The sequence below is a fragment of the Aulonocara sp. 'chitande type north' Nkhata Bay genome, linkage group LG15 (assembly GCF_057382095.1).
Source record: "Aulonocara sp. 'chitande type north' Nkhata Bay isolate Kocher_YH1m ecotype deep benthic linkage group LG15, A_spYH_male_GT1.1, whole genome shotgun sequence".
Classification (NCBI taxonomy): Eukaryota; Metazoa; Chordata; class Actinopteri; order Cichliformes; family Cichlidae; genus Aulonocara; species Aulonocara sp. 'chitande type north' Nkhata Bay.
Window position 1 is genome coordinate 7320776 of NC_141358.1, and position 14520 is coordinate 7335295.

At 41.0% G+C, this 14520-nt stretch overlaps 1 protein-coding gene across 3 annotated transcripts in view; it reads left to right on the forward strand.

The window, feature by feature from the left end:
- nkain2 (sodium/potassium transporting ATPase interacting 2) overlaps nucleotides 1–14520 on the forward strand; it is a 95379-nt gene that overhangs the window by 43596 nt on the left and 37263 nt on the right. For all 3 annotated transcript variants that reach the window (XM_086263716.1, XM_086263714.1, XM_086263715.1), the window contains 2 exons: nucleotides 7842–7979; nucleotides 9689–9769. In XM_086263716.1, coding sequence (XP_086119842.1) covers nucleotides 7842–7979; nucleotides 9689–9769 — 219 coding nt within the window. The remainder of the gene's footprint in view (nucleotides 1–7841; nucleotides 7980–9688; nucleotides 9770–14520) is intronic.

Sequence of the window (14520 nt, forward strand, 5' to 3'; positions counted from 1 at the left end):
AGACACTCGTCGCTCGGCAGTGTCTCATAATAGTCACGCAGTGCAGATGTCCTCCTGTCGGCAGCGAGGCTCATTCTTTGATTTCCATCTATCATTCATCATCAAATAGACCCAACTCTTTCCACCTCACCGAAGACCCTTTCCTGCTCTGCCTCTCTGCTGTCCCTTTCATCAGCTTCATATTTCTTTCTGCTGCTAATCTATTCCTGAAGTATTTCGGTGCGTCTTTGCCCTCACTGCATCTGCATCACTGTGTTGCGTGTGTGTACGAGTGTGTGTGCGCGCGTGTGTGGCAGAAACAATTTGCAGCACAAATGAACTGCAGAAGACAGCAGAGGGGTGGAAACCTTCCTCTGTCCACACTGGCTTTGTTGAGGTTAAAAGGGTCAGCAGTTTCATGTTTCACTGTGTGCACATAGCGGGGACCCCCACAGTCGCAGTATGCATATGACATCATCAGGAGTGGGTCTGTTTTCCGAGGAGGCTGAGGAAGTGTGGCATCTTTGCACAGCTGCAGCATCGATAAGTTGCTGACACCACGTCACTATCCTCCACCAGCACTCCCAGAGGAATGCGCACAGCATCGTCAAGAACCACAACCATGCGGCACACACACTTTTCCTGCTGTTGCGTGTTTCGTTGTCCACCTCCATGAGGCATGACAAATAATGGGAAAGGCAAAGCTTTTACCAATTTATTAACCAAAGAGAAGCAAAAACATATTTGACTTCACGAAGTGTGTTAGTCAGTAGTTGGATGGCTGAATGTTAAGTGGGTGGTGTTGCATAGTGTAAAAACTAAAGCAACAAGCCTAAAGTCAACTGAACTCATAGCATAGCGGGAGAGTGAGAACAAAGCCGAATAAGCTGTGTTTTAACCTAAATATGATCGATAAGGCTGAACTAGTTAAATATTTGAAGATGGAAACTACGTTGATGGCATCATTAGCTCCACAATTTGTTGGACACAGACACAACCTTTGTAGACTTGCCTCTGTACACCACCACAGTAGAGTTTAAATCAGTTAGTCAATACGTGATTGAAGTGCAGATTTTCAGCTTTAATTCAAGGGGTGTTACAAAACCTGTGCATTTATTGCTCAGGCATTACAGCCATTTTTATACACATTCCCCTGCTATGAGCTGTGTTGGAATACATCTTTGTTGGAGATAAATTTATGAATATCAGGAGCGGGACCACGTCTCAAAACACGCCCCTTCCGAGTCTTATGACCCCCCCAGTTCTACAAGCTGTTTGTTCTCATTTATGTGCCTCACCCTCCCTCCCCTTTTCAATCCTTTCACTTCTTCGCTTCTATTTAGTACATGGGGATCTGCCAGGCCCGGGAGCCGCTACCAGTCCCCTTCGAGGCCTGCCCCAAACGACAGCTCGTTTCTTGCTTAAGCCATTCGCCTTTATCTACTAAAAATGCTTCCAAACCTAAAATGAGGACGTGGGTAGATATTTTAGCAGATATGCTTCGCTTATGTCACCTTACTTCATGGGTTTTTTCAGTCCGTCTCCAGTTTGCCAGGCTTAGTTTACCAAACAGATAGTTAAGTTAATTCATTAAAAAAGTAACTAAAGAAAAGAAATGGAAGACAATTTGAATAGAATGTTATGGTCACAACAGAGATAAACAATTCAACAAAAGGCATATTTACTTCTACTAGATATGTCGGCAACCAGTACTATTGACCTATGCTGATCTATGTCAGCATTTGTAACAGCCGATAAATTAAAAATTAAAAAGGAAAAAAATGAATTGTGAGAAACTTCTTTTAGCCATGTTGCAAATGTTGACGTTGCCATCGTTTGTCCAACAAAGGGCACTCTACATGTCCCTATTTACAACACCCGTGTTTGGAACGCCAGAAACACGAAAACCAGCGGGTAGTCGGGCAGAGCGTAAATGAGCGAATAATAGTAAATATTAGGGAAATGTGTTTATGTGTCATGTGTCTGAAAGAATATTCGATTTTCAAATCACGAAATAATGGTATCTGTCTTAAAAATCCTATGTCTGTCAGACTCTGACAGACTCTGTCAGAAGCACTATTAGTACAAAGCATTGGGATTTTATTCATTCATTTATTTATTTTTAGCTTAACACTTAGTGAGTGCATGGAATTAGTCCAGTACAATAACCTCTGTTTATACATGTAAAAGAGTGGGCACCATTCAGTTTTGCTCAGTTGTTCAGCTGATATTTGTTCATCATCATTCATTAGCAGCAGTACGATGCGTTCGGCAACACCACACAGTTTTCTGGACTTTACCCAGACTTCCCAGCAGCTCTCGACCTATGAACCTTTATTGCAGAAACCTTGCTTTGCATTCTGTGCGTCTCCAGAGACCAGGCGGCTGGCAGTATTCCTGCTTTTTTTTACACAATCAATCATTAGTTTTCCCAACCAAATGTCACATTTTTTTAAACATTCAATTGCATAATCAAGTTAAGAACAGCCGCTGCCAACTGTTCTACAGATTTGCTGTGACTGTCAAATGTTGCACCTATCTGCCCGTAGTGTTAATCACATCAGCCACAAATAACCTGCCTACAAAAACAACAATAAAAATCCACACGTTTATTGTTTCTGACACTTTAAATATGCACAGTTAACACTGGCCTGGAGTAACCTGGATACATGGATAGTGTTGTAGGTTGTGTATCTTTACTCACCACTAAAACCTAAATGTTCGAAACGCTATGATGGTTTTGCACCCCAGTGTGTGTGTGTGTGTGTAACTGACAGAGTTTCATTAACGGCGCTAATCAACGACAGGAGAGTAAATTAGCCGGCAACAGAGGTCACAGTGTTGTTTGTGGAAAACTGCTGTCGATGCCACCTTTCACCTCCTGCAGCTTGGTAACAAATAAAAATCACGTTTTTTGCAAAGCTTCAAATCATTGTTTGAGACAAGCAGGTGATTGGTCTTTGTTACTTTGGCAGTTAGATTACTTTCCCTTTAAACGCAGCCCAGAATCTATTTTATTTTTTCTCAGGAATTTGGCCTCTCTCCACGTAAATGGATAGCAGGGGAGTGATAGATTCACTGTAGCTCTACTTAGACTCCGTCTGCATTTGGGAAGCTGATGCCAGGAAGAGCACACGCATCAGTCTATGCTAACAAAACAGTAGGTGGAATAAACATTCTTGGTCCCTGAGGGAATTTGTGCTGGCATTAGATAGATTGACAGAAGGCTGAATATAAAGTTGTTTTCTGTGTTTTGTGAACCATTGTTAAACAGAGAAATGGAGTACCCACTTTATTTTCCACGCATTCATAGATGCAAGCATTGGCTCTCCAGAGCTCCAAGTATTCTTATGTGCTAGACCAGAACATATCGAGAGTAATTTGCTGTGTCCACCTGCAGATTTACAGTACATATGTACAGCATTTAAAATAACCCTAGTGTGCATGCATACCTGGCCTAAGCATTGGCTCTGAAATGTCCAAATCTGTCAGCAGCATCAAAGCGAGCTGCATCTAATCCCAAAGGACCCGGCTAGCCAGCTTGGAGCTCCACCTGCACACCACTGAAGCTTTCATCAGCTGCACGTATCACAAAACTGCCATATCTGCTTACATGCAGGCCATAAACTGCTGCTGGGAACGAGGCTCCTATGCACAGCTCTTCATCTCCCTTCCCCCAGAGTTAAAGTTGTTGAAAAGCAGAAGAAACTCAAACTGTTTCTTCTGTCATACGATTCATGAAAAAGGATGCAGGCGTTAGGAGGGTAGGGAGGTGAGGGGGGGTGCTTACATGTCTCCTTTCTGTTAGGAGAATTGAAGAAGTGAAATACAAAGGATGATCTACTGGGGCAGCTGATGTTAGTTGTTTTGCAGCTGAGACATGTAATGAGAGTTTCACATGAAAAGACGAGTGCAGTGCACGAACAGATGGTCTGAATTTGAATATTCCTTTCATTGGTTCCTATATGAACCCAGGTTAGAGCAATAAACCCCGACAACTGTTTTTTTAAGTGACTGACAGTTAAACTATAGAAATTCTTTACTTCATTTCTCAGATTTTCTCCACTGGATACTCCTTTCTGTGACTTCTCTTGCTTGTGTGAGTGCGTGTGTGTGTGTGTGTGTGTCTCTGTCTGTGTGTCTGTGTGTGTGTGTCTGTGTCTCTGTGTGTGTGTGTCTGTGTGTGTCCCAGCTGGAGTGAAGACTGTTTATATTATTGGTGATGAAAGAGGGGCCCCAAGAGGCCTCTATAATAGGCTGGGAGGCCTCTGACTTTTTATAATGGTCTGTATGGTTGTGTGTGCCTGCTTGTGAGAGAGACACAATTGTACCACTATATAATTGTCAATGGGAGGACACACTTTTACATAATACAGATACACAAAGAAAGAGAGAGAGAGAGTCTATCCAAACATAAAGGCACTCACACAGAGAGGCACAGTCTCTCGCTCTCTCTCTATCTCACTCACACACACACACACACACACACACACACACACACACACACACACACACACACACACACACACACACACATTGTTGAGCCATCTGAGCCCAGTGTGTCCAATAACAGCAGGTGCTGTCAAGTGCAAGCACAGCAGACCTGCCCTGACACAGAAACCCACACATGGATGGATGCACATATGTCAGCACGCCGCACACTCATTCATACACCTTCCTTTTCCGTGTAGCTCTCACATTCAGTAACTCATTTTTAAAACGACGGTCTGATTGGTGAAGTTTATGCACTGTTACGGTTGTAGTCATGACAGCGTGCCTGGTACTGTTGGGATGTTCCCATCTGTGCAGGACTTCCTCCAGTGCCCATCAGCCCTACTTTATGTTAAATATTGAGCGTAAACTTTGGGATTTTAAAAAAAGTGTATTAAATATGATTTTATTTATATAGAGATATAAAATAACAATGACCAGTGACCAGCCTTCTGCTACAGTTTTACAAATATAGAATCAGCTTGAAAGAGTCAAAAGAACTTTGATGCTTTAATGTTTAGTTGAAATTTGATTACTTGTGTTTACCAATTAGGTTAGTCCTCACGCCTAGAGACAAGTTGGCGACCACCTGGTGACCAATGAGGTTGCTAGGAAAAAATGAGGATTTGGTCATTGTTATTGTAAGTTATTGCTTAAAGCTGCGTTTACACAGGCCTATCAGTCAGTAACCCCTGGCAACCACGGAAAAAACAACTGGTTGGCGAGCATTTATGGGAGGATGGTGGCAGATGCTAGGTTGATGTTGTACCAAAAAATTCCCCAACTACTTGCTAAATTTGAAAGAAACTGCAAAAAGTTTCTTCAAAGTAAAACTTGCACCTTTTGGAACACAATTGAATCACAACTTTTACTTTCAAGGCAAACATTTTTACGTTTCCCAGTAGTGTTGCTCTTTTTCAGCTTTTCAAAAGTACAAGTGACTGAGATGATCTGAGAATGACCAAAGTATATTTCAAAAGAGGCTTTTGGTGCAGCCAAAAATGTACCACAATGGGTTCATAGCCTCATGCTAGCGCTAGAACATTAACACCGAACAAACAAACAATCATGGTTACACAATCATTTGTATTTTTAATGCTTATATTAAATATTCTGTATCAGATACCTTTCAGCTGCTTTGTTATTCACATGGATTACCACAGACAGCAGGTCTACATGTTTCATTTGGCAGATTTCTTTTTACAGCGCATGCCCTGTTTGATGCAACCCCAAAGAGATTGGTGTCACGTCTGGGGATCTTTCGCTTGCTAGGCAAATGCGTAAACCACTACACTACACCTTTAGTTGACGTACGAACATGTAATATTTTCATAATGGGTTTTTGTCCAAGAACACCCAGGCTTCGCTGCTGGTGTGATCCCAGCTCAACACGGTCTCTAGCTTTGTCTGTAGTGCTGCCGTATGGCTTACCTTTAGGGCACTCTGAACTCAGCCGTCCAGAAATTTGCCTGCATGTGTGTGAGAAGAGATCAGGTGTAAACAAAGTTCATTTTAAACTCAACGACACACCCATAATGATTCGGGACAGTATTTTGCAGGGTTGCAATGCTATCTTGACAAAATCTGTGCAGACAGACCACCTTTGTGTTACCTCCTGCTACAGTATTCATTTAAATGAGAGACACTCACAGACAGGCAGCCTCACAAGCTGAAAACAATACCAGCTACACAGTCATGGCTGGTAATGAAGCCCTTGATTTGATATGTAAGTCGATGATGTGTAATCTCTTCTAGCTGAGAACTTCTAGCGTAGAACAGTAAATATCAGTCTCATTTGCACTAAATGAAGCTAATAATGGCATCCTTAGCTTTCATGTTATATTTTTTTCCTATTTCTTTTTAGTGCACACCTTTTCTTTGTCTCATGCTCTCTCTTTGTTCCCCCCTCACCATCTCCCTGTCCCTGTCTTTGTCTGTGTGCGTTAATATATTTAGCAGTGCCATATCATACGCTGTGCTAACTTCATTAACTATCTCAGCATGAGCCTACAGTGACTGAATGATAATAACCCTCACCCCCCAGACTCACTGGCTCTACCACACACACACACACACACACACACACACACACACACACACACACACACACACACACACACACACACACACACAGCCCTGAGAGCTTAACAGTAATGCATGTATAACTGATTACAGTTTACTTCATTATGACAAAGCATTTTATATTTGTTATTATGATAAATGACCTCTCTAACCCTATCAGACCCATCAGTGAGTTCATCATTAAGAGTCCCAAATAAATCTGTGTAAAGAAGACAGAAAAATCAGCTGATTGAAGAAAGGGGGTGAATTAAAAAAACAAAAAAACAGCCACCGTTAGTTCAAATATTACGTCAGAGTTAGGCTGCGATTCATCTGCAAAATTGTTTTCTGCATTTAACAAAGAACCACAGCAAATCCTTACATTTGAGGGAGTTAGCCATGATTAATGACTAATGATTAATTTTCTGTTGGTCGACCAGTTGTTTGAGGTTTCACAGCATGTCTGCAATAATTAGGAAAAACGGTGCCGATCTCTATGCCAAGCTGTCCTTTTGAAAGCTTTAAACGGGTTTCTCCCAGTGTGGCACAGACGTTCACTTTGGACTCAGAGGTGAACTGATTAGATTTTTGTGGTCAGAGGTCAAAAGACCAAGGTCCCAGTAATCTCATGTCCGTTGCTGTCTCGTGAAAGTGATATTTCAGGAGCAGCTGCAAGGGATTTAATTACATCTGGCACAAATGTTGACTTGGACTCAAGAATGAACGGATCTGAACGTGGCAGTCAAGGGGCAAGCTCACTGTGGGCTTATGAAACATGTTTTTGGAAGTTTTTCAAGGATAATGACACAATTTTCTCTCAAATGTCCAGACGGGTGAAAACACTAAGTCGGATCATTTAGATCCAGAAGGGCATCATCTTTAATGTGACATCATAACATTGTGTAAAAACACTTATTCTGCAACACCATTACTTAGGAACAAAGGTCATGACCATATGGTCAGAAGACTGATTGATGAAACTACAAACTGTGGTGATTAATAGGTCCTGCTGGGGTTCAAGATGCTTGTAAAGCATCTGTGTTTTAGAATTTGTGGCTTTCTGTGGGTGAAGGATCACTAGTGTCGTGTCTACAGTGCATTTCCCAAACATAAATACACTTAATACCTTTTTTTTATTGAAAAGCCATCGTGGTTGGTAGAGGTGTACCATACTGCAAAGCTGTAACTAGAGTTTTATGTCATTTCTGTCACTGTTGGTAGTTTTACCTTTAACAGTCAAATGTTTTACAGAAAACATGCCTTTGTTTTCTTGCGTCTAATCTCACTCCTTTGCTTCTTTTTTCTATCAGGTCAGTGTGCTGGAGCGCCAGGTGATAGATTTCCTGGGATACCAGTGGGCTCCCATCCTGACCAACTTCCTGCACATCATTGTTGTCATCCTGGGCCTTTTTGGCACCATTCAGTTCAGGCCGAGATATGTCACTGGGGTGAGTTTTGCACTCAAAACAAGCATTTTACGTATACTCTGCTCTCTCTCTTTTTAAAGCTTTATAACTTATATAAGTAGTATGTTTGATGTTTTCACAACCTTTCATTAAAAAAAAGTTCAGGACAGTGAAAACTTCATTCATACCTGGAGGATGCACTATGAAATCCACTTGAATGGATAACAGAGAAAATTTAAACAGTTTGCATTAATAATTAATAAAAACGCATCTGCTGGTGGATGCAAGATTGATGGAAGACCATGTACTGTATTTATTTTATATACCGATGAGCCACTACATTAAAATTGACAGTTTGAGTGAATAACTCTGATTATCTCATCACAATGTAAAGTGTTGCTGGGAAATCTGGTTCCAGGCATTCATGTTCATGTTATTTTGACACGTGCATTTCGCACATTTACTATAGAATTGCTGAAGAAAAAAAGAATCAAGGTGCTGCAGTGCCCTAGTACGAGTTAACCTGATTGAAATGCTGTGGCAGAAATTTAAGCGAGGAGTGCATAGACGAATGCTCGCAAACCTCAAGGCACTCGAGCAATGTTGTAAAGAAGAGTGGTCCAAAATTTCCCTCACAACAGTGTGAGAGACTGATGAAGTCATACATAAAACAATTACTTCAACTTATTGCTGCTAAAGGTGCTTCTACAAGCTAGAATTATGGAGTGTAATTAGTTTTTCACAGGACTGCACAGTGAACACTTTGTTTTCCATGTGACTGTACCGCCGTGTTGCAGACGTGTTTTTAAGGGATTTAAAATACAATTTGATTATTAAAGAGTTTGAATAATGGTTTTAAACAGACATTAAATACATAAAATCTATTTGTATGGACCAATTTTAACCTCATTTTTCTGGCTTTCAGACTACTCCTGGGTTTTCTCCTGTTTAATTGAATAGCAAATCAAAAACCTGGAACATTGCTAGCAAAACTTTTTTTTTAAAACAAAGAACCCAAGGACCTAAGGCATTATCAGAGCCTGCACACTCCCAAGATCCCAGTCTAATCAAGCTTCTGTGGGATGTGCAGACAGAAGCCAAATGTAAAGCAGCTCCACCCAGTCTATACCAGAATCCTGGTGCCATCAGACTCCAGAGGTCCCATGTTCACGCTCTAATAGGTTAGAGGTGGTGATGTGGCTGATCGGTGTATATATATATATATATATATATATATATATATATATATATATATATATATATGTGTGTGTAAAAAGATGGTGTGAACAGAGTGGGAGTAGGAAGAACTTTTGAGGAGGAATTAGCAGATTAGTGCAAAGCTCCCCTTCACATTGCCACATTGTATTAATCCAATCAGAAGACCTTCAAGTAGACACACAAGGTTTAGTAAGAAGATTCAGTTAATGAAAGAGACTGAAAGTTGTATCAAAGCTTGTAAAATCATTCTCGCTTTCTTATAACTTGCACAAACACATACACACAACACCCCTATCCATTTTCTCTTCCTGTCTGGTTTGATTCAGGTGATCTGTTGTACTATTTGCCGTTGTTTCTGTTTCTTTGCATCTCAATGACATCAAAAGTGAAGCCGCCCTCTGTCTTTCTCTCCGTCTCACCCAGTCCCAATGCAAGACACGAAGATGCATTTTAAATTCTCTAACAAAGGCTTGTCAAGTCTTGTCGGCATCTCACTTTCCTCTCTGCGTATCTCTCTGCCTGTTTCTCCGCAGTATGCAGCCTGGCTCGTAGTCTGGATGACCTGGAACGTTTTCATCATCTGTTTTTACCTGGAGGTTGGAGACCTGTCCAGAGTAAGAACATTTTTCTTTGTCAAGTCTTAATGTGCCAGCGTTAACACAAAAAAAGGCCCAAACTAGCAATGCATTGATTCTCTAAACAAGTTCAAGTTGCCTGCAAGTTTAATACATATTGTGTTATACACACAGGTTAGACACAGTGACTTGAGCCACACTGTTCATTTGGGTAACGTGTTCTCAAACTTGTTTACTTGTTCACAAAGTTTGAACGCAGTCCCATGAAAATGTATTAAGCCAAAATCCCTCAACCTGAAGGAGAAAGGGTTGACCTTTCTCCTTCAGGTTAACTGAAATTCAGCACTGTACTGCTGTCCCGGGTCTCAGCAGAGACGATCACCACCAGGACCTCGGTCAAACTTCCGCCTCTGATGAAGCACCTCTCAACCATCACGTAGAGGGGAGGGAGCACCATTGCAAAATATGGATATAAATCTGATAACACACATTCAAGTGGTGTAGGGAACTTAATTATTATTATTATTTATTTTATTTTATTTTTTGCATTTAGATATGGCTTTGTTTACTCCCAGCATGCTATATGAGTCACACAAATATTAAGAAAAGAATTAACTCACTAAATAAGCAGATTATTTGTGAGGGTTTAATCAACTTTAAAACCGTCTGCCATTACATGTACGTTGGTTCCCCTTGTGTCACCAAGCTAGTTGTAATTCTTCTGGGGATGTCCTGCAGTCTCTGGCACCCTTTGGGTCTTGTGAAATATGGATTTTGGCCTCTGCGGATCGGGCTTGTTCCAGTGCATTTTGTAGATGCTTGGTTGACTGATTGATCGATTGGGGTCTGGCAAGGCTGGATGGTTTGTTATGTTTCTTGAGCTGTTGCTGAGCTTTTTCTGTGGCCAGGATATATCGTCCCGCTAGGGGAAGGCAGCGGCCATTGGGGAGCACTGCTATATGGAGTGTTGGGGTACTTTGAGTGCAACAGTGGTGAGATTGGTGGTATGTGCCAAAGCAAAATGTGCATGAATGTCAAGACCAAAGATTTCTTAGTGGAACATTGCATTGTAGTGAAATTATTTCCTTTCAGCCGTCATTGGTTTGATTTTAAAATCACTATGTTGCTATTATCCACTAATAAATATTAGAGATGACTGGAGGGTTTTCAAATTCTTTTTGATGTGTTTTTCAAAAGTTAGCCTTATCTAAACTCCAAATTTGTTGATTTAAATGTATTTTATCAGATTCGATGATTTATTAAGGCTAATCAGTGCTTCCATAAACAGAAGAAATCAGTTGATGTGAGTGCTGATTATTGCTGATTACACACTCGGGTGTGTGGCTGTTGAAAAAAAAAAATTGCCTCACTTCTCTGTAATTTACTTATTTTATTGGACAGTTTCACAACATGCTTGCTATCAGTTTAATATCTGACACAGGACTGCGGTTACAGCCGCCTCATACCATCCGTCTTAATCTGTTCTAATCTACATCTTATTGGTTTTTCCATCAGTCATCCATCAATCAATTAATGATATTTGGGAGTACAATTTATTTTATATCTGGTACTTGTTGCATATACTCATACCGTTTCTGCTCTTCCCACACAAGCACACAGTCTACACTCTCAGCCTTTTTCACAAATTTTTACACATTTCAATTTTGAGTTGAAAGTTGTCTAAAATCCGCCTTCTGTTCAGAAATCCAAATAGCAGGGCGATAAATTTTATTCACCGCATTCGACAGTGGGTCAGTGGCTGATTGGTATATACCTCTCAATATCCCCATGGCCTAGTTGTAACAGAAACCACTGAAACTGAGAGAACAGGGGACTACTGTTTGGGTTTCGTTTTTATCACACGGGAAAAACGAGCAAGTCTGTCATTTTAAACGGATAGAGTGGAAGGTAGAAACATGCGGAAATGGCACAGCAAAATAAATAGTGTGGATCACTTTTCTTTGGGTTAAAATTATTAGTCTGTGTTCTGTAAGATAAAGTCATTTAAAAGGCTTCAGCTCTCCTGACCAAAATCAACACATCTGGTTTCTAATGAGGGCAAAGCAGCCAGTTAATTAGCAATACCGTCATCAATTACCCGCTGACCAATCGTACAGAAGCACACACAAACCAGATGCTAAACAGCTTTGCTTTTATGACCAGAACAGTTTGCACGTGCCTCAAGGACACATCCTCCTTGACCCAGTTACCGCAGCAGAGAAAACCACAAAGTCCCGCTTCTCCTCCGATCGGCTCCACCAGCTGTTATACAGTGTGAGATATAAATCCATCACCAACCGTTCTGAGGCTTAATTTCTGACCTGAGGGCTATTATTATTCTGGTCCACATGTAAAACAAGTACAAGTCTGATATTGTTTCCACAGGTGTACACATCCAGTTTAAAACATAAGAAAACTGATTTCTGTACCCCCGCATTGTGAGTGGTAGTCAACGCCAGAATAACAACAAATTTGGCAACAGGCCTCAAAATTTTTTACAAAATTAAGATCTTAGAACAGCTTTAAACACTGGAAGTGATTTGCAGCGATGTGGTGAACAGTGGGAGGTAAATTATGCTCAGTGACTTGAAGTGAGCAGGTCCCAACATAAACTTCTCTCAACTTCCAGCAACCACTGAATCCCCAAAGCTATTTAACTTGGATACTTCCATCTATACTGATTTATATTGGTATGGTTCTGTTTTGGACCCTCTCATCCCTTCTGCATTAACTGTAAATCTGTACAAATATATTGTATGTTAAAAATATTTTTCAGATTCATCTATCTTTAATGCAGGCGTGCTGCATTTTGCTTTTTAAGATTAAGCTTGATTTTTAAAGATTTTCAGATGCAAATAAACAGATCTGACCAATCAGATCACTGCATTTGGCAACAAGTGCGCTCTTATCTCAAAACACTCATCGGTACTGAATATACAAATAGTAATATAATACTGTTTTACTTCAGACACAGCTAGACGCAGGTAAGGGTCAGTCAGCTTTGAAATTATTTCTCTGCCTCCTCAGAGGTGGTCCCAACTCCGCCAAAGAGCTTAAACTACCCTGAAATATGTACAAAAGCAGCTCCGATATAACTTCAACTCCTGGACCAAACCATGAAATTCTCCCTGCTTCTTACCTCTCGGGAGGATTAGATGAACCCAGAATCTCAGTTTTTCTTTCTGTTGTTTAGAAACATCAGAACCAGCTCGTCTTGTTTCTGATGCTGGTTTGATAGCTTGGCGCTCAGTTTTGGTGTGTATATACATTACAGCAGCAGTCCCCAACCTACGGGTGACTCACGGGCCGGTACTGGGCCACGAGAGTTGAGGCTTGGGTGTAAAATTTATGGTTTTCAGGGTCTTTACCAGTTTTTATCCTTTTTTTAAAACATCGTTTTTATCGTTAACTCGGTTTCCCTGGGTCTTTATGAATAAATTTTCTGTTTTTTGGTATTGTACTGGTTTAACTGGCAAAAAAGGTTGGGGACCGCTGCATTAAAGGAGAAGTTCTCATCCTAAAAACTCAGAAATTCATGCTTTGTGTAAATGGCCTCAGAGCAGACAATGCACCTCCCTGCCTTTATATATATAGAGGCTGGAGATGAAGGTGGGTTGCAAAGTGGATTGCAGGTGTGTAGAATAACCAGTTCCACATGTAGAGGAGTCCCAGCTGACCTTTTAGCTGGTCAGCTGTGGGCTTCCTGGTCTATAACACTCTCCGGTTTAATCACCCTGAGGGAAACTAGATGTTAGCGCCAGATTTAATTGGATCCCAACCAGCAGCTGATAAAAGTTGATATAATATCATGACAGCCCAGCGAAAACAGACTTCAAGCTCAGATTTGAATACGAGTGTATCAATAATACATGGTTTGTACAGTATATTTACCAGAGAGTGAGATGAGTATCATCGTGACATGTTCTTTTCCTGCTGCCTCTATTTATGTATCACGCTGCCACTTGTCGGTATTTGATAAGGCTGAGGTTGGCACGCGCTTCAAGAATGCCATGATATAAATGAAATTTCTTTGAAACTCTCTCTCTCATTTGCTTCTCAATGCCACTCTCTCGCTCAGTCTCTCTCTCTCCCTCCTCCTGCGCCTCACTCTCTCTGTCTCCATGTAAGTCATCCCTCCTCTCCCTCTGCTCACCCTATAATCAAGTCTTTTTCAAGTTGCTTTCCAAAGTCCCATGCTCCTCTTCTGTCTCGCACATCTTCATCTCTCGCCTCGTTCTTCATTCCCCCTCCTCCTTCAAATTTCTTTTGTAGAGACACGGGGAAACGTGGCCCTGTTGAGAAGGCACTCCTATTAGTGGACAATACAGGGCAGGGATTTGTGTACAGCCCATTACTTTATACACTCACACCATTACTGCGGGGTCACGGGACAAAACTGATTGTGACACGCTGCATTTTTCTTCATAAAAGCCATCTGGCATCTCCAAATGAAAGAGGGTGACAGTCCTTTGATTTACGCTATGTTATCACTGACACTTGGATTTGTAATGTAGCTTTGATGTCATTTTTTTCAGCCCAACACTCAGTTTTAACCATTAATAGACTTGATATGCAGATTGTACGTTTATCAGCCTATCAGGGAAATAAGTGTGCGCTTAGGGGCCTGCCTTCATTTTATATATTTTTTCTGCATGATATGTTTTAAACTAGGGGAAATATTGCAGGCAAAGGCATCGAATCTTCTCAATTCCTTCCTGATGACAGATTTCATTTTAACCATGCGGTGCACGGCACACAGGCTGTTTGATGTTCTGCTAACTGCAAATGTT